The sequence below is a fragment of the Monodon monoceros genome, unplaced genomic scaffold, assembly GCF_005190385.1.
Source record: "Monodon monoceros isolate NGI ecotype Baffin Bay Population unplaced genomic scaffold, NGI_Narwhal_1 Super_Scaffold_21, whole genome shotgun sequence".
Lineage (NCBI taxonomy): Eukaryota > Metazoa > Chordata > Mammalia > Artiodactyla > Monodontidae > Monodon > Monodon monoceros.
In genome coordinates this window covers 101,578,292-101,599,879 of record NW_021703778.1, presented here as the reverse complement: position 1 = coordinate 101,599,879, position 21,588 = coordinate 101,578,292, and the positions used below count along the sequence as shown (strand labels likewise).

Sequence of the window (21,588 nt, the reverse complement as noted above, 5' to 3'; positions counted from 1 at the left end):
TGTAGAAATTAATATCATCATTATTATTTAAATTATTATTCATTTATAAAATGCTTAATGCAAGTCACAGTCCTAAGCAGAACCTCCTTGGAAGTATCACAACTACCATGCAGCTGAATTACCACCGACAGGGGTGGGGATGGCTGCTCATCTCAGGAAGCAGAATAGTATGTACACGGTTCAGAGAGCCTTTAGGACTGAAAAGGGACCCTGCCATCGGGGAACCAAGTTTCCACGTGACTTTTCTTGTCTTTTGCTCATATGGCCTCTAATGGTAGAGAAGCTGGACAATGAAGACTGGAAGTAGAAAAAAAAGAAAACACATCTTGAGTGCATCCTATAGATTTATACCTAAATTAATGTGAATGTCACTAATACTGGACCAGACTTAAGTGAACCTTATGTCTACCCATGAAAATACTCTTGGTAAAAAAAATTAATACAGTAGACAAGAATAGAATAGGAACTATTTAATCTACTCAAGGAATAAATTATTACTGAACACTTTGGGTATACAATATGAGAATTACTAATGTTCCTGGACTACTAACAGTTTGCATATAATAGATCTCCCTGGGGAGAGGAACCAAGATGGCGGAGTAGAAGGACGTGCTCTCACTGCCTCTTGTGAGAACACCAGAATCACAACTAGCTGCTGGACAATCATCAACAGGAAGACACTGGAACTCACCAAAAAAGATACCCCACATCCAAAGACAAAGGAGAAGCCACAATGAGATGGTAGGAGGGGCACAATCACAGTAAAATCAAATCCCAAAACAGGTGTGTGGGTGACTCACAGACTGGAGAACACTTATGCCACAAAGTCCACCCACTGGAGTGAAGGTTCTGAGCCCCATGTCAGGCTTCCCAACCTGGGTCTGGCAACGGGAGGAGGAATTCCTAGAGAATCAGACATTGAAGCCTAGTGGGAACTGACTGCAGGACTTCGACAGGACTGGGGGAAACAGAGACTCCACTCTTGGAGAGCACACACAAAGTGGTGTGCACATCGGAACCCAGTGGAAGGAGCAGTAACCCCAGGGAAGACTGAACCAGACCTACCTGCTAGTGTTGGAGGGTCTCCTGCAGAGGTGGGGGCGGGGGGGCGGGCTGTGGCTCACCATGGGGACAAGGATACTGGCAGCAAAAGTTCTGGGAATTAATCCTTGGCATGAGCCCTCCCAGAGTCTGTCATTAGCCCCACCAAAGAGCCCAGGTAGGCTCCAGTGTTGGGTTGCCTCAGGCCAAACAACCAACAGGGAAGGAACCCAGCCCCACCCATCAACAGTCAAGTGGATTAAAGTTTTACTGAGCTCTTCCCACCAGAGCAACAGTCAGCTCTACCTACCACCAGTCCCTCCCATCAAGCCTCTTAGATAGCCTCATCTACCAGAGGGCAGACAGCAGAAGCAAGAAGAACTACAATCCTGCAGCCTGTAGAACAAAAACCACATTCACAGAAAGACAGACAAGATGAAAAGGCAGAGGGCTATGTATCAAATGAAGGAACAAGATAAAACCCCAGAAAAACAACTAAATGAAGTGGACATAGGCAACCGTCCAGAAAAAGAATCCAGAATAATGACAGTGAACATGATCCAGGACCTTGGAAAAACAACAGAGGCAAAGATCGAGAAAATGCAAGAAATGTTTAACAAAGATCTAGAAGAATTAAAGAACAAACAAACAGAGATGAACAATACAATAACTGAAATGAAAACTACACTAGAAGGAATCAATAGCAGAATAACTGAGGCAGAAGAACGGATAAGTGACCTGGAAAACAGAATGGTGGAATTCACTGCTGCGGAACAGAATAGAGAAAAAAGAATGAAAAGAAAGGAAGACAGCCTAAGAGACCTCTGGGACAACGTTAAACAAAAGAACATTCGCATTATAGGGGTCCCAGAAGGATAAGAGAGAGAGAAAGGACCCGAGAAAATACTTGAAGAGATTATAGCTGAAAACTTCCCTAAGTTTTCAGGAAGTTTTGGGAAAGGAAATAGCCACCCAATTCCAGGAAGCGCAGCGAGTCCCGTGTGGGATAAACCCAAGGAGAAACATGCTGAGACACACAGTAATCAAATTGGCAAAAATTAAAGACAAAGAAAAATTATTGAAAGCAGCAACAGAAAAACAAAAATTAACATACAAGGGAACTCCCATAAGGTTAACAGCGGATTTCTCACCAGAAACTCTACAAGCCAGAAGGGAGTAGCATGATATACTTAAAGTGATGAAAGGGAAGAACCTACAACCAAGATTACTCTACCCAGCAAGGATCTCATTCAGATTTGATGGAGAAATCAAAAGCTTTACAAACAAGCAAAAGCTAAGAAAATCCAGCACCACCAAATCAGCTCCACAACAAATGCTAAAGGAACTTCTCTGAGTGGAAAACACAAGAGAAGAAAAGGACCTACAAAAACAAACCCAAAACAATTAAGAAAATGGTAATAGGAACATACATATAATTACCTTAAACGTGAATGGATTAAATGCTCCAACCAAAAGACACAGGCTTGCTGAATGGATACAAAAACAAGACCCCTATATATGCCGTGTACAAGAGACGCACTTCAGACCTAGGGACACATACAGACTGAAAGTGAGGGGATGGAAAAAGATACTCCATGCAAATGGAAATCAAAAGAAAGCTGGAGTAGCTATACTCATATTAGATAAAATAGACATTAAAATAAACAATGTTACAAGAGACAAGGAAGGACACTACATAATGATCAAGGAATCAATCCAAGAAGAAGATATAACAATTATAAATATATATGCACCCAACATAGGAGCACCTCAATACATAAGGCAACTGCTAACAGCTATAAAAGAGGAAATCGACAGTAACACAATAATAGTGGGGGACTTTAACACCTCACTTACACCAATGGACAGATCATCCAAAATGAAAATAAATAAGGAAACGAAAGCTTAAATGACACAATTGACCAGACAGATTTAATTGATATTTGTAGGACATTCCATCGCAAAACAGCAGATTACACTTTCTTCTCAAGGGCGCATGGAACATTCTCCAGGATAGATCACATCTTGGGTCACAAATCAAGCCTCAGTAAATTTAAGAAAATTGAAATCATATCAAGCATCTTTTCTGACCACAATGCTACAAGATTAGATATGAATTACAGGGAAAAAAACGTAAAAAACACAAACACAGGGAGGCTAAACGACACGTTACTAAATAACCAAGATAACACTGAAGAAATCAAAGAGGAAATCAAAAAATACCTAAAGACAAATGACAATGAAAACACGATGATCCAAAACCCATGGAATGCAGCAAAAGCAGTTCTAACAGGGAAGTTCATAGCTATACAAGCCTACCTCAAGAAACAAGAAACATCTCAAGTTAACAATCTAACCTTACACATAAAGGAACTACAGAAAGAAGAACAGACAAAACCCAAAGTTAGCAGAAGGAAAGAAATCATAAAGATCAGAGCAGAAATAAATGAAATAGAAACAAAGAAAACAATAGCAAAGAACAACAATACAGCTAAAAGCTGGTTCTTTGAGAAGATAAACAAAATTGATAAAACATTAGCCAGACTCATCAAGAAAAAGAGGGAGAGGAATCAAGTCAATAAAATTAGAAATGAAAAAGAAGTTAAAACACACACTGCAGAAATACAAAGCATCCTAAGGGACTACTACAAGCAACTCTATGCCAATAAAATGGACAACCTGGAAGAAATGGACAAATTCTTAGAAAGGTATAACCTTCCAAGACTGAACCAGGAAGAAACAGAAAATATGAACAGACAAATCACAAGTAATGAAATTTTAACTGTGATTAAAAATCTTCGAACAAACAAAAGTCCAGGACCAGATGGCTTCACAGGTGAATTCTATCAAACATTTAGAGAAGAGATAACACCCATGCTTCTCAAACTCTTCCAAAAAACTGCAGAGGAAGGAACACTCCCAAACTCATTCTATGAGGCCACCATCACCCTGATACCAAAACCAGACAAAGATACTGCAAAAAAAGAAAATTACAGACCAATATCACTGATGAATACAGATGCAAAAATCTTCAACAAAATACCAGCAAACAGAATCCAACAGCTCATTAAAAGGATCATACACCATGACCAATTGTGGTTTATCCCAGGGATGCAAGGATTCTTCAATATATGCAAATCAATCAATGTGATACACCATATTAACAAATTGAAGAATAAAAACCATATGATCATCTCAATAGATGCAGAGAAAGCTTTTGACAAAATTCAACACCCATTTATGATAAAAACTCTGCAAAAAGTGGGCATAGAGGGAACCTACCTCAACATAATAAAGGCCATATACGACAAACCCACAGCAAACATCATTCTCAATGATGAAAAACTGAAAGCATTTCCTCTAAGATCAGGAATGAGACAAGTATGTCCACTCTCACCACTACTATTCAATATAGTGTTGGAAGTCCTAGCCACGGCAATCAGAGAAGACGAAGAAATAAAAGGAATACAAATTGGAAAAGAAGAAGTAAAACTGTCACTGTTTGCTGATGACATGATACTATACCCAGAGAGTCCTAAACATGCCGCCGGAAAACTACTAGAGCTAATCAATGAACCTGGTAAACTTGCATGATACAAAATTAATGCACAGAAATCTCTTGCATTCCTATACACTAATGATGAAAAATCTGAAAGAAATTATGGAAACACTCCCATTTACCATTGCAACAAAAAGAATAAAATACCTAGGAATAAACCTACCTAGGGAGACAAAAGACCTGTATGCAGAAAACTATAAGACACTGATGAAAGAAATCAAAGATCACACAAACAGGTGGAGAAATATACCATGTTCTTGGATTGGAAGAATCAATACTGTGAAAATGACTATACTACCCAAAGCAATCTACAGATTCAATGCAATCCCTATCAAATTACCAATGGCATTTTTTACAGTACTAGAACAAAACATCTTAAAATTTGTATGGATACACAAAAGACCCCGAATAGCCAAAGAAGTCTTAAGGGAAAAAAACGGAGCTGGAGGAATCAGACTCCCTGACTTCAGAATATACTACAAAGCTACAGTAATCAAGACAATATGATACTGGCACAAAAACAGAAACAGATCAATGGAACAAGATAGAAAGCCCAGAGATAAACCCACGTACCTATGGTCAACTAATCTATGACAAAGGAGAAAAGGATATACAATGGAGAAAAGCCAGTCTCTTCAATAAGTGGTGCTGGGAAAACTGGACAGCTACATGTAAAAGAATGAAATTAGAACACTCCGTAACACCATACACAAAAATAAACTCAAAATGGATTTGAGACCTAAATGTAAGACCAGACACTATAAAGGAAAACATAGGAAGAACACTCTTTGACATAAATCACAGCAAGATCTTTTTTGATCCACCTCCTAGAGTAATGGAAATAAAAACAAAAATAAACAAATGGGACCTAATGAAACTTCAAAGCTTTTGCACAGCAAAGGAAACCATAAACAAGACGAAAAGACAACCCTCAGAATGGGAGAAAATATTTGCAAATGAATCAACGGACAAAGGATTAATCTCCAAAGTATATAAACAGCTCCTGCAGCTCAATATTAAAGAAACAAACAACCCAATCCAAAAATGGGCAGAAGACCTAAATAGACATTTCTCCAAAGAAGACATACAGATGGCCCAGAGGCACAGGAAAAGCTGCTCAACATCACTAATTATTAGAGAAATGCAAATCAAAACTACAATGAGGTATCACCTCACAGCAGTCAGAATGGGCATCATCAGAAAATCTACAAACAACAAATGCTGGAGAGGGTGTGGAGAAAAGGGAACCCTCCTACACTGTTGGTGGGAATGTAAATTGATACGGCCACTATGGAGAACAGTATGGAGGTTCCTTAAAAAACTAAAAATAGAACTACCATATGACACAGCAATCCCACTACTGGGCATATACCCTGAGAAAACCATAATTCAAAAATAGACATGTACCATAATGTTCATTGCAGCACTATTTACAATACCCAGGACATGGAAGCAACCTAAATGTCCACTGACAGATGAATGGATAAAGAAGACGTGGTACATATGTACAATGGAATATTACTTAGCCATAAAAAGGAATGAAATTGAGTCATTTGTTGATACGTGGATGGATCTAGAGACTGTCATACAGAGTAAAGTAAGTCAGAAAGAGAAAAACAAATATCATATATTAACGCATGTATGTGGAACCTAGAAAAATGGTACAGATGAACTGGTTTGCAGGTCAGAAGTTGATACACAGACGTGGAGAACAAAAGTATGGACACCAAGGGGGGAAAACCGTGGTGGGGTGGGGATGGTGGTGTGCTGAATTGGGCGATTGGGATTGACATGTATACACTGATGTGTATAAAATTGATGACTAATAAGAACCTGCAGTATAAAAAAAAACAAAAAACAAAAAACCCCAACAAGTAATACTAAACTTTCTTTGGGTTATTTGTATGGAAATACGTTAATATAAATGTTTCAGACATTACATGAAATTTCTAAAAATCTTATATGTTCTGGTATAATGTTATAAGCCATAATTCTAGTTATTACTTTAAAATGTATATCTCAGAAATAACTAAATTTCCTTGTCAACTGCATTATTATGAACTTCCATCAAACCTTTAACCGTGGTCATTTTTAAGTCTTTTGTCATTTACAGACAGTTCTGGGTGGACTCTGATGCTTTTGCAAAAATGTTCCTGTAAAAGGGTTTCATCTTCAAGGAATTCATGGAGAAGACTCTGACGAGTACAGGTTTCTGGTAACTGACTATACTGCTGAACTGAATGGATAAGCATTTTCAGAACTCTAATGGAAAACTGATGAATTCATAAAAGTGCTAACAAAAGATCAAGATGAAAAAAACAAATTAATTACATGGGACTGAGTGACCTGATGAGGATGATTATAATTTTTGTGACTTTGTTTGAATTTTAAAAAAAGGTAAATAGAAAAAAAATTAAAATAGATCTCCCTGCCCATTTTTTAAGTTTATGGTACTAAAACCCAAATCCAGTTTTTTTCATAATTGGTTTTCCTTTAAATTGGTTTGGATAAATGGGGCTTTATTGTACAGTTATTCCTAAGTGGTTAAACTGATTATAGAATACAAATAGTCCATGCAAAACTATTACCAGATTTCTGTTTTAAAAGAGTGCCCTGAAAAAGAGTGCCCTGAGATGACCATGTTTACTCAACTCCGAGTATAGACTGCCATAGGTTTATCAATCGTTTATTTTTTAGATGATTTTCCTGCTTTTTTCCAAACATGATGAGTATTTTGCACTTCATATATCTACATGTGTGTTTAATATAGGAAATACCTGCTGAAAATTCTATTTAAATTGACTCTTTACTAGCTATAGAATTAGGAATTTTGATTACCAAGATACAACCTGAAGTCTAGGATGATATAAAGAAATTATGTTTATATTTGTTGGTGTGGTCTGTGGGCTTTTAAAAACAATCCTCCTTTCTCTTCCATTGTCACTTTTCAATATACCTTACTGTTTTCCCCTCATTTTCCTATACATTTAAATTTATTTTCATTGTTTTCAAACAGTGGCTGAACACAACGTTATAGCTTTATCTCAAATTGCTCTCTCAGGAAGGTCTTCTCCATCACTTAAGGTAAAATATGCCAGCATAATATATTTTTTAAAGCACATATTGAGCGGAACCAATGTGAATGCAACATCAATGAAGTAAGACTGGTCTCTGCTCTGTTCTCAGAGACTGTAGTTCAAAAAGTAGTTGACATTATTTGCAGTGGTTGACAGCCTCTTCTCAGACTGTTTGAATAAATTTGGGTATTAATGTGCTTCCTGCCTATTTAGAGAGAATTACTGTTCTATCTGCCTCAGGAGACTTTTATTTCCAGATTTAACTCAGCACAATATGATGGGCCCCAACTTTTGAGTTAAGCATCCTTCTTTACAAGGCATGCCTTGATTTAATGAGCATGTGTTCAGCTCTCTCTGAGGTGCACACAGCAAGTATACACAGATCTAAGTGTCTCCTGAGAGCTTCAAGACACTTAGCCCCAAGATAAAAGAGGAGACATTGCAAAGGAACTGGGTGGGATTGCGCAGTTTTTCCAAAGTTCCTAGAGAGTAGATGTGGTCTTAGGGAGGTAGAGGGATAGACATTCACTGAGCACCTGTAGGCACTTTGTATACATACATCTTCATCTTAACTTCTACAACAACCACATGAGGTGGAGTTACAGATGAGGAAACTAAAGATCAGAGAATTTAAAACACTCCCTCAAAGTCATTCTGCCAGTTTGTCAAGGTAACAGTGCTTGGCACATAGCATGCACTCAAATGAATAGTTCTGAATACTGAATGAGTCTTTCAGGGAAGCAGTTTTCAGCATGCACCAAGAGCCTCAAAAACGTGTATGTCCTTTGAACCAGCAGTTTAATCTCGAGGAATTATCAGAGATATGGACAAAGATTGTGTGTGTGTGCATGTAAATGCAAGAAAGTAACTGCAGCCTCATTTGAAAAACAAAACTCTCCTAATAATTAGTGATGCTGAACATCTTTTCATGTGTCTGTCGGCCATTTGTATGTCTTTTTTGGAAAAATGCCTATTCAGATCCTCTGCCCATTTTTTAATTTTTGTTTTTTATTGTTATTAAGTTGTATGAGTTATTTTATTAATCCCTTATCAGATATATGATTTGCAAATACCTTGCTCTATTCAGTAAGTTGTCTTTTTTTTTTTTTGATGGTTTCCTTTAATGTGCAGAAGCTTTTTAGTTTCATGTAATCCCATTTGTTTAATTTTGCTTTTGTTTCCCTTGCCTGAGGAGACATATCCAGAAAGATACTGGTAAGACCAAAGTTAAAGAGCATACTGCCTATGTTCTCTTCTAGGATTTTTATAGTTTCAGGTCTTACATTCAAGTGTTTAATCCATTTTGAGTTGATTTTTGTGTATGGTATAATATAGTGGTCTAGTTTCATTCTTTTGCATGTGGCTGTCCAGTTTTCCCAGCACCATTTACTGCAGAGACAATCTTTTCTCTGTTGCATGTTCTTCACTCCCTTATTGTAGATTAATTTTTCATGTGTGTGTGGATTTGTTTCTCGGCTCTCGGTTCATTTCCAGTGATCTGTATGTCTGTTTTTCTGCCAATACCATACTGTTTTGATTAAATATAACTTTGCAGTATAATTTTAAGTCAGGGAGTGTGATACCTCCAGCTTTGTTCTTTGTTGTCAGGATTGCTTTGGCCATCTGGGGTCTTTTGTGGTTCCATATAAATTTTAGGATTTTTTGTTCTAGTTCTGTGAAAAATGTCATTGGGATTGCATTTAACCTGTAAATTTCTTTAGGTAATGGATATTTTTAACAGTGTTAATCCTTCCAGTCCATGAGCATGGAATATCTTTCCATGTCTTTGTGTCTTCAGTTTCTTTCAACAGTGTCTTACAGTTGTCAATGTGTAGATCTTTTACCTCCTTTGTTAAATTTATTCCTAGGTATTCTTTTTGTTGCAATGGTAAATGGAACTGTTTTCTTAATTCTACTGGTTATTAGGGAAATTTAAATTAAAATCACAATGAGATATTACCTCATGCCCATTAGAATGGTTATTTTCAAAAAGGTGTTAGAGAGGGTGTGGAGAAAGGGTAACCCTCAGCACTGTTGTTGGGAATGTAAATTGGTGCAGCCACTATGAAAAACAATATGGAGATTACTCAAAAAATTAAGAATAAACTACCATATGATCCAGCTATTCCATTTCTGGGTATTTATCTGAAGAATATGAAAACATTAATTCAAAAAGATATATGCACCCCTGTGTTCACTGAAGCATCGTTTATAAAAAGCCAAGATATGGAAACAACCTAAGAGCCTACTGATGGATGAATGGATAAAGAAGATATGGGGGGGGGGGGGTGTGTGTATGTATAGACAATGGAACTCAGCCATAAAAAAATGAAATCTTGCCATTTGTGACAACACGGATGGACCTTGAGGGTATTATGCTAAGTGAAATAAATCAGAAAGAAAAATACAAATACAGTACGATTTCACTCATATGTGGAATATTTTTTAAGTTAAAATTAATTTTTAAAAAAATGAACAAGCCAAACAAAAGGAAAACAGATACATAGATACAAAGAACAGAGTAGTGGTTACCAGAGAGGAAGGGGGTCGGAGGAGGATGAAATAGATAAAAAGGGGGTCAACTGTAATGGTGACAGATGGAAACTAAGCTTTTGGTGGTGAGCACACTGCAGTGTATACAGAAGTTGAAATATAATGGTGTGCACGGAAGGAAGGAAGGATGGACACTTTTGAACACGCACCCAATAATGAAACGGGAAATAACTGAATAAATTACAACAGTGTTATGTAGCCATTATAAACAGTATTTTCAAAGAACTTTCCATGGCATGGGAAAGTACCCACAATAGGATACAGTACTAAATATATATAGTATGGCCACAACCATGTTTTAGAAAAACATAGACAGAAAAATTACTAGAATAAAATGTACCATAAATGTAAATGTGGTTATCTCTAAGCAATTGAATACTACGCGATTTTATTGCCTTTTTATAGTAATATGTATTCTAAATTTTCTATAGTAAATTGTTTTAGCTTGTAATAATGACGATGTTTTCTTTTGTATTATGGCGTTAAGAAATGCTTTAGGAACTGCTACACTGAAGTCTTCATTCCTTACAGTTAATGCAGACTGTATTAATCTCAAATACCAGAAAATTCCCATGGAGAGCCAATATAACAGTGAGTAAGAGAACTGGCTCTGGAGCTGGGCTTCCTGAGTTCAAAACCTAGCTCTGCTCTTCACTTACTGTGGGATCCTTGGTGCACTGCTAACCCTCTCTCTCTCTCCGTTGGTGCTCGCATTGGTAAAAATGGGATCAGTGATGTGCCATCGCATAAGGCTGTTGTGAGGAGCAGATTTTAGTAAGTGCCTAGAACATAGTAAGTGGTCAGGCAACTGCTATTCTTGCATTGGATTTAAAGGCTATTTAACTTCTGTTATTTTTATACCTTGTAGTTGTTTATTTTAAGGCTGGTAACAACAGATTTTTTACCAACTTTCTCTTTGCTTTCACTACAGCAAAAGCATTCCCCTTTTTGCATTTTGTTGTTGACTTAATTCATTGAATTCCTGCAACAATCTCTAGGTGAGATAGCTGGCTTCATTAGACACAGACTAAACCCTTAGTCATTTGGCAAGTTTAGAATTTGAAGACCTAGTTAGATCATGTAACAGCATCAGTCATGTGTCCAACCCTCTGCTAAGCCACGGAGAAATCATTAGAAGGATGATATATTTTTCCTGCCTCTAAGCCAACCAACATTTATTGAGTCTCTCCTATGTGCCAGGAATTGCAAATACAAAAGTGAGAAAGGCCCAGCCCCTGCCTTCAAGGAGCTCACACTAGATACCCAGCAATTACATGCATTATGATAAATGCACCATTTGAAATAGACACAAGATACTGTGTATGTTGGGGGCAACAATGGTTTAGGGTGGGCTAGACATGACAGTCTTTCCTAGGAAAGGGGTCTGAAGTGTACTGAAGCACATAGGAGTAAGTGGGAAGGCTAAGATGAGACTCAGAGTTCACACAGAGGTAGCAGTAAGCACAAAGGCATACAGGTAAAAGAAACATGACACATCTGCGAAAATTTAGGTAATTTGGCAAGGCGTGGGATTGGAGATCGCTAGGGAGAGGAGAAATGGATGAGGTTCTAAGATAAGCCGAGAGTGAGGCAGGGCAAAGTTCTCAATTTTTTCTTGGAAGCAGTGAGAAGATGGTAACAAATTTGCCTTTTTAAAAGTGTACTACAGAAATGTGTGGAAGATGAACCAGAAAAGGTGTGGGGCCACCTAACAACAAAAGGCTATTGCTGTATCTCTGAAGGCAAGAGGGACTGGATCCATAGAGAGATAATGAAGCTGGCAAAGAGGGCGGAGAGTAGAGGGCCGGACAGCAGGTGACTTGTAGTCGTATGTGGTAAACGTGAGGGAGGAATCTGGACTGGGCTCCCAGATTTCTGAATTGAGGAGAAAGCTGGGCAGATAGGGGAGTTACTGACTGAGCAGGGGACCCCAAAGGAAAAGCAGGTGTGATAATGGGGTCAGGTGTAGACATACCGAATTCAAGATGATTTTCGGTGACTCACCTGAAGTTGCCCAGTAAGAAAACGTGGGTCTGGAGCCTCAGCAGCACAACCTAGAAAAAAGCAAAAATTTGGTCATTGAAGCCATGAGCTGAGTAGAATTGTCCTAGGGAGAGTCTGCAGAATGAGAAAGAGAAGAGGGCCAAGGACAGAACCCTGGAATTACAGCATTTGCAAGATATCAGAGAGAATAGAGCAAGCAAGCGGGAAACCCGAATCTAGAGGAGGAAGATTCAGGATTTAGGGAATGGTCAGCAGAGCGAAAGGTGCCCTCAGGGAATATATAATCCAGCTGGGAAGTCATCGCATCTATGGGTGAAGAAATGAGGTAGAAGAGTTGCCCATGACTGTACTTGATCAGTCACCCAAGAAGGATACAGACAGCTCTTACAAAGTTGAGAAGAGAATGTAATTGACCTGAACCTTGATAAAGGCGATGGGACTTCACTGAGCCTGAAATACAGGTAGAATTGAAACCAGGGGAGGACATTTCAACTGAGGTGATGAGATTTGTTCAAATCCATCCTCATGGCTGAAAATAACTGAAGGTGGATTTTTTATTGATAGTGGTCAGCAGTGTCATCACTGAATAATGAAGACAGCATTTGGTTCTCTTTTAGTTATAACAACTCTTGGTTAAACAATATCATATAAAACTGGGTGCAGTGTTGATCTGACGTCTGTACAAGATTAAAAAAGTCATGACAGGAAAATAGTATGGCTCACACAAAGCAGATTCATTCTAGAAACACAGATGTGTCTCACTTTGAGGGCACCATGAGGGTCAGTTCCGACGGGGAGAAAACCTATCCTGGTTATATACCCTCTTGATTTTATGATAACTAATTCTAAAATCCCTTTGGTTTAATGCAGCTGTTCCTGGCTGTGGAGTTGCAGGTACCCTGCCCCATCTTTTCTCTAGCCTCTGGCGGCTAAGCTGTGGGCATGTGGAAGGAGGCAGGAAGGGGAGACTTTCTTGTGCCCTCCCCCAACTCCTCTGCACCTTCAGTCCCTTCACTGTCTTATTCTTTCCCCTTGGCCTGTTCCTTCTTGGGAGCACCTGGCTTGCAATGCAGCTTAGGCAATAACTCTTCATTTACCAAGAGGAATAGGTTTCTTTAGGACAGAAACAGTCAGGCATTACCTTGGGAAATAACCTGTCAAAACCTATCTATGCTGGCGTTCTCACAATTCTGTCATAGTAATTGCTTTCCATGACCAACGCCACACCTGCAGAGAGGAAGGTACAGAATCAGGAAAAGGCATTGGGAAACCAGGTTCCAGTGCTAGCTATGTCACTTCCCTAGTGACATGATCTTGTGGAAGCCCTGAACCTCACCTAGTCTCAGTCTTCTCAGTAGAATTTCTGTGAAAATCAAATGAGACAATATTTGTAAAGATGCTTTATGATTGCAAAATGCTATTCAAATATTAAGCAGTGGTGATAGGCTATAATCATAACCATGATGTGAAAGCAAATGGGAACCCAGATTTCTCCTCCTAAATCTGTTCTGAAGACCAGGACAGACCTTCCATTCCAACCCTTGCATTCAGCCAGTTTCTCCAGAGCCACATCTCCTCTGTTAACCTGTGCTGACTTATCTCGGCTCCAGCAGTGGTTGGTGCAGCTGAGTAACAGTAAGCTGACTCCATTCTCCTCCCCTTAGTGCAGAGTGGAAGCCCTTGAAATCCACCCCTAAAGAAGAAAAGTGGCAAGCGATTTACAAGGTGCTTCCTCCGGGGAAGGCACTTTCTTTGCCTGAGATCCTTTTCCACAAACCACAGACTGTTCCCACAGAGGAGAAATGAGGAAGCCTTTGCAGCTGAGACCGTGGAAATTACGTTTCTATTAAAAGCTGTCTGTGGCTAGATGCATCCATCCCAGGTACAAAGCTAAATGATGTAATAAAAACTTATTCAAAGACATACAGCTGTTATATAAAATGCCATTTAACTATCTCCCACTCAGCATGAACGAAACACAGCTATAAATCTCCTTTGGTTGTAATCTGGCAAGTTTCTAGGTCTCCATGGGTTATGCACCTGCCAGTTCGTCACTGTTGGATTCTCTTTTCCAGTCCTGGTACATGGGATGTCAGGGATGCATAACCATTTGAAATGTGATGGTTTTCAACTTTCTCAGTATCATCATTCATGAATCTGGGAGTGCCAGGTTCCTTCTAGGACAGGCTTCTGTCACTGTGTTTCTGGCTAGAAGTACAGTGCTGAGGCCCCACATTTCATATACTTGAGATCAGAGGCAAAGAGGACCAACCATCCAGGCCATGGGTCGGGATTCAAGGTTGGGAACTGACGTATCTCCTCTGAACTTTGAGACTGATCGATAGCTTCTTACGTGGGGCTGTGCATATAGGGGTGAAGGAGTAAAATGGAAGGGAACAGTTGAAAGGAATACAGAGCATCATATCTGGAGAAGTTCTGTACTCCCAATTTTCCTGTGGTTATCCATCTAAACCCCAGGTCAAGAGGAAATGCTCATATGATCCAGATATGTCTCACTGAACTTGCCTAATTCTATGGACTTGTTAGGGTTCCCATCTACCTTTGCAAGCCAAGTCCTAAATTCAGATGGACCCCGCTCTTCTGAGCCTCACCAAACAGAATGCCGGTAGAACGGAAGTGAGTGCTGTCAGTGATGGGGCTGCGAAAGAAGCCTTCAGCACTTGCCCAGGTCCTACAGTCAGTGGGTATTCTTCCTAAAAGTGAGTCAGTCAGACCAAGTCGGAAGAAAAGTTGACTTGTTTCCTAGACACTCAAGGCCTTTCCAGAGTCTGACCCACCTTGCTTTTTCGGGGTGCTCACCCTGGGCGGGGGTGTCACTGTAGGTCAGCCGAGCCAGCTTCTGATGCTCTTCCTGTCCCGTTTCAGGAAACAGCATCCTCCATTCAGCGGCCGACAGCGTGACCAGTGCAGTGCAGAAAGCGAGCCAGGCCTTGAACGAGCGCGGGGAGCGCCTAGGCCGCGCAGAGGAGAAGACGGAAGACATGAAGAACAGCGCCCAGCAGTTTGCAGAAACTGCACACAAGGTGGGTCCCGCGGCGCGGCCGAGGGCTCAGCTCTGGGTTGTCAGGGAGCTTTGGTGCCCAAAACTTTATTTCAGTATGTTTCCCAGGTGGGAGGCACAAAGTCAAGCCTTTTTTTTTTTTTTTTTTTTTGGCCCCTGTATACAGTTTCCTTCTGCTACTTAGTAAGTACCAGAGTTGGGAAGATTTCTTCTTGGACCTGTTTCTTTGGTTATCTCGTTTCTGCTGTCTTCATCCCTGTCTCTGACCCCGTATCTTTGGGAAATGTGGACCACCTTTACTTCCTACCCAGAAGTTTAAGGCTCCCATTTCTGGGAACAGGATGGGGGTGGGGGTAGGACAGGTGTAAGAATATCCCTCCTCTGTTAGCCAGTGCTTGAAAGAGGACTGTGGGCTCTTGTGCTCACTTTTCCATGCTGTCCCTTTCTGGTCATGAGCCTCGCATCCTGTGTTCTTATCTCTTTACTATACAAAGAAGCAAATTCTAGTCCCAGGGCACCTCAGGGCTAGTTTCCCCCGTGGAGGGGCCTTGGACCTCCTAAGGCTGACCTGACTAGTGCAGAGCTGCCTGCAAAATTCCCACCTGCCTCTGGGTCCAGAGAATGGTGTTTTCCACATGCCTCAGGTGTACACATGCACTGAAAATGTGCCTTTCAGAAGGGGAAGGGGGAGTTTTTATTGGCAGCCAGCTATCTAAGGCAGTCACAGACCAAAGGAAAGAGAGGCCCTGTTTGTCAGGTGATAAAAGAGGATTTATTACTGTTCTTGTACTTTGGATCAAAGGGCAGCTCCTTTCTGGCTAGTGATTTTGAATTTAGGTTTCCAGAAACAACTTTTGCTGATAACTGTTGGCATGTCAGACTCATGATCTGGCCTTTCAAGATAGGCCTTTCAGGTGACCTTTGGGGAAAAAAATTAATGTGCTTCAAAAGAAAACCCCGCTTTTGCTGAGGAACCAAGAATGGACAACCTGAAAAGCAACGGGAAAAATCTCCCCAGCTCAGCCAGGCTGGCCCCTCTCCCGAGGCTTAAGCCCAGGCCCGACTGCAGATCCAGATCTGAGTGGATGCATCTAGCCTGCCCTTCCTGCATGCCCTCTGCACGGACCTGTCTCGTGTCATCAGTTCCCTATCATGACAGTGTCTTACTGTACTGCTGCCTTAGGGGCCCATTTGGAGTTCAAACCTGGCTGAAAATGCAGGCAGCCCTGCTGGGGGCCAGAGCCTGTCTTGCTGCGGCTGTCACAGAGGGAGCAAGCTCAGAATTGTGGTTCCCCGCATCCCTTCTGCAGCCTTTGTGATATAGAAATAATGATGGAGTGGAGATGTTAGAATTCCTACCCAACTTCATTTATAGCAACAGCAACTGTAGTGATTTAAAAGGGGGATGGGCAGTGGAAGTCTGGGGGAACATTTAAAGTGTTGATTTGGAGAAGAAAAGACTACAGGAATTATTTTTTAATTGTCTTCAAGTCTGGGAAGGGCGATATTGCAGCAATTCTCTTTCGTGTCTTGTTATACAGAATAGAGCGCTCAATGGTGCACTGATAACATTCTGCTAAAATAAGAGTTTAGATTAATGATTAGGCCATGAACCAGGTTACCAAGGAAGTCTGTGAAATCATTGTTCCTAATGCGGAGTAGACAATACCTGGAGGTCATCCGTGTCACTACCCGCCCCAGAGGAGGTCACACAAACACTGGGTTGGATAACCTAACCAGATGGCCAGAATTCTTGGCCCTGGTCACCCTGTTTCCCTGATACTGTGGCCAAGTTTGCTAGGTAGTTGGGAAGACAGTATGGTATGGTAGTTAACATCTTGTGTTTGATTTAGCAACTCCATGACCTTGGGCAGGGGCTTAATTTCTCTAAGCCCCAGTTTTCTCATCAGTAAAATAGGGCTAACTAATAATAGTACCTTTCTCCTAGGGTGTTGTTGAGAGAATTGAATGCATTCAAACCTATAAATTGGTTAGTACAATACTTGGTGCATATAAACCTCAGTTAGTATTAGTTATAATTGTTTCCCTAAAGATGGTTTCTGCTGAGCCTGCTCCACTCCATCACATTGTGAGCACTGTAGAGGGTTGGAGAAATGTGACTGAGGATCCCAGCACAGGGGTGGGGAGGGACTGGTGGTGAAGATTTTGTGCCCTCCAAAGGGGGGTGGGAGGGCCTCCTGCTGAATGCTGACACTTTCTAAACACAGAGCAGCCCTTGCAAACGGGACCCGTCAGAACAGAAACTGATTCAGCCACCAAAGGCACGGGGGTCTCTGGCTTTGACCACTGGGAGGACTGGTACCAGCCAGTTACCTATTTCCGTAGAGATGGATGCGGCAGGGGGCAGTCTCCACTTACTTTGGCTTCCTCTCCTGTGGGTGGCGTAAGGGTTGGGGGGGAGGGGCTGCTAGTGTCTCTTACTGTAGTTTGAGGGAGTGGGAGAGGGACACAATAATAACCAGACTTGCAGTTTTCTAAAACTGCCAAGTCTGGCATGTGTGCTTATGAATCACCAGCATGGGCAGGATTCCTCAGGAGGAGGTTGACCTCTTGAGATAAGGTGTGGCTATTTTCCCAGGGACCAGGACTCCTGATTTGTCCCACTAGTGTAGGCTGTCTGTGAAGATGTCATTTCACTGGCCAAGCCCCTACCAGGCCTACTGGTGAGGAGAGAGCTCAGAGATGGAACCCAGGCCTTCCACCACTGCCTCCCCAAACATGGCTCTGTCGACTCATAAAGAGTGGGCTGTGTTTAGACGTCGAGACACAGTGCACTTGTTAGAGCCCTGACAGAGAAAGGCAGTGCTGGGTGACAGTTCCTCTGGGCTCCCTGGTTGAACAAGAGCATGCAACCTCAGCTGGAGAGTAGGGCACACCTTCTGGACTGCAACAGAAGAGGCTATCTCTGGCTTTCTCGATTCTCCCAGGACTCCTACCGTGACCCAGGTACGTTAGTGAGTGGATCACCTTTGTAGGAGCCTGCCATCAAGACATGTGGGCGCTTGACTCCTGCAGAGCCAATGGAAATGTGTCTGCAACCCCTCTCCCCCAGCTGTGTTCAGCCTGGCTTGGGAAGCGTGGTTCCTTCCTGAACTATGAGCTTGGTATGGTCTCAGACCTTAGGGAAGTCCAGCTCAGCCACAGAGCAGGCCTGGCCTGCTCACTCACCTCTGCTTCAGAAAGTGCAACAGTGCGGTGTGTGCAGCGCTTTGCCACCTGCCTTGGCTGGTGAGTCAGCAGGCGAGAGGGATACCCACACCTAGGCATCCTCAGATGCTGTTTATTTCCCACCAAGAAGAACAGTGATCTGCCCTGTTCTGCATAAGCGCACATTTGTAGGGGAGGGAGTGGTGAGCGACATATCCCTCACTGGCAGGGAATGGCTGCCTCTGTCCCTACCACGGTCATCTACTCCCTGTGGGTCTGAGCTAGAAGGGACCTCAAGAGTCCAGGCCTCTTAAAAAAATACCCCCTGTATGAGTAACAACTTCTTCTATCATTGTTGTTTTTTCTATTATTGTTGTTATTATAATTTAGATGGAGTCATTTACACAGCTTTGAAAGAGAAAGCTTTCCATGAAACATTAAGAAAACAAAAATATAGCAAAAGGAAGTTTTTAACTTCTCTTCTGTAGGAACTCTGACATCTACATTAATCCATAAGCATTTGAGTTGGAGATGATATTTATAGATGTGAGGAAACCGAGGTACGGAGCAATTGTGACTTAGAGCTCGAGGTCATACAGCAGATTTGTAGCAGGGAAGCAACAGTATCGTGCCTTCCATATTCTAAAGCTTCTAACTCCCAGGAAGTTAAAGAAAAAAACAAACGAAACGAGGTAGCGTGGAAATGATGCGCCTGTATGCAAAAATACCTCAAATGGCAAAATGTCCAATCCAGCTGTACTTCTGCAAAGCTGAACTGGCACAGCCCCGCCCGGCTGGGGCTCCCCTTAGCGCCAGTCCCAGCTGCACTGGAGAGGTAACCAGGGTCTGGTGTGAGAAGCAACACGATTGCTTCTGAGGATTAATGACTGTGGGTAAATTGGCAAAGCCCATTAGCTGAAGGTTAACAGCTGAGTGAATAACAGGACAGCAGCACTGATCAAATATTTATGGTTGGTATTCATTATGTACAACACTTACCAGCTCTGTGTTGATTTGAATGGTCCACATTGCTAAATAATGTATTAAAAGTAGAGACAGAGCAAGAAGTGGAGGCCATACAGTGGAGGGGCTCAGAGTGTGGCCAGGGAGTGGGACGGATCTGAGAGAGAGCCCTGGCTCTGCCATTTCCACCCACCATGTTTCCTGGACTGTAAACTCTTCGAGTTCAGGAGTTAACCTTCTTGGCAAAAACCCACAGCACTGAGCACAGCAGCCTGGACACACTCAGGGCTTCACAAACACCATCTGACACCCGCAGCACTGAGCACAGCAGCCTGGACACGCTCAGGGCTTCACAAACACCATCTGACACCCGCAGCACTGAGCACAGCAGCCTGGACACGCTCAGGGCTTCACAAACACCATCTGACAGTTGACTGGCTGGTGGTATCAGCACTGCAAAAGGTCCTTGGGGGTATTCGCTTAGGCTGGCTTCACCAGGTACAGGCACCTGGAGCTCCTCCAGCTGACGCTGCCCAAGTAGAGATTAACTTAGCGACGTGACTACCCCCAGTAACTCCAGCCCCAGTCTCAGGGATTAATCCCTAATACCAGACTCTAGACACATGAGGGGATCACAATTCAGCCTCAAACCTGCCTTCTGCCTCACGTCAGTATATGGGCTCCTTGGAAGGGATCCGGCTAAGGAAAGCAATGTCAGATTAATTTTATGTTTTGTACCTGCATGCATTTCCTTAAATATATTATCATGGGCTCCAGCTGGGCTTGGGAAGCTACTGAATGATACAGTGGTATTTGGTGTTCCCATTTATAAAGATCTAACATTTCAATAAACCACATTTTTCAAATACCAGTGGGAGCAGTAAGTCAAGGTCTGAATTTGGTCTATTGTTCAGTCCTGGTTGGTAAAACAGTCTAATTGTCAAGTGCTTTGGACCTGGTTGAACGTCCAGGATATCACGTGGATTATTGCAGTTTGTTTGTTTCTCTACAGTTGGTGATTTTTAATACTTTACGAGATGTCAGTAAATACATTTGGAGAGTGTTGGTCTTCCTGGATAACTAGTAACCTGGGAGCCCAGAGGCCTTTGTTTCTAGGGTAGGTCACTCATTCTGCCTCTACTTTGGCTCTTCCATTTGCTCCTTCAGTGGCATGAAGGAGCATCACGTAGCACGCTCCCTGACCTGGACACATACACCAACAACACCACTGGAAGGACGAGTAACAAATGCAGTGCTCAGTGGACTGTTTAGGGACATGCTGCACATTTACTAAGTGCCACAGTGCACTGTAATGGTGATCTGCCACAGCAAGAAGAATCTTGGTGTCGCTTCTCATCGCGGATGTGGGGAAGGAGCAGCAAAGGAACTCTCCCCACTGCTGATAACATCTTACTTGTGTCCCTTTCTCTCCTTAGCTTGCCATGAAGCACAAATGTTGAGAAACTGCCTCTCCTGGTGACCTCTTAAGAGAAAATGAAGTTTGTTCAGCAGTTTTTACAAGAATTCTGGACCTCCGCTTGCTTCTTTTTTCCCCAAAATGTGGACATTTAGGTTATTCTTCCTTTTCAGATGTTAATATGAGAGAAAAGGTGTTGTGTTTATACATTTCCCTAATAATCCTGCTAAGAAATGCTGCAAGCATCAGCTTTATTTTTTTCCCACTGTGTGTGTGCATGTGTCTGTATGTTTTCTCTTTAAGGCTTTTTTTTTTTGGTAGTTTGAATATGAAATTCGGACCAAATGATATATTGAGCTAGGTCTAAACTGTACTTTTTTCCTGATATTAATTTTCCTGATATTAAGCAGGGAGACATTTTAATGTGGTGACGTCAGATGTTATTGTTCCTGGTTGGAAATAAAAGTCAAGCAGTGATTGGCTTCACTCAGTCTCTTAGGTACTCTTAATTTGAAGGTTAAGATTCTAAATCCTGAGACACAAATCTGTATTAGAAAAAACAATTGGATTTATCAGGGGAAACAGCAGTCTTAGATTTTGCTTTTTGTGTAGTAACTTTTTGCATGAGCCATCACCAGCATTCACAAAAACAAATCAGAATCACAGATAGAAATCTACTTTCTGAGCTACAGTTTAAATTCTTCCATTACTTGTTTCCAGGCTGATTATTTAGAATTACCGTATAAAGGATAAAATTTTGAGATTAAAGACCTAAGGAAAAGCC

General features: G+C 41.6%; 1 protein-coding gene across 2 annotated transcripts in view; it reads left to right on the top strand.

Moving 5' to 3' along the window:
* STXBP6 (syntaxin binding protein 6) overlaps positions 1–21,290 on the top strand; it is a 261,893-nt gene extending 240,603 nt beyond the window's left edge. The window contains exons 5-6 of one of the 2 annotated variants that reach the window (XM_029239469.1): positions 15,121–15,278; positions 20,824–21,290. In XM_029239469.1, coding sequence (XP_029095302.1) covers positions 15,121–15,278; positions 20,824–20,847 — 182 coding nt within the window. In that variant the 3' untranslated portion in view covers positions 20,848–21,290. The remainder of the gene's footprint in view (positions 1–15,120; positions 15,279–20,823) is intronic. The other variant, XM_029239468.1, reaches the window with a different exon arrangement.
* Positions 21,291–21,588: the final 298 nt, after the last annotated feature.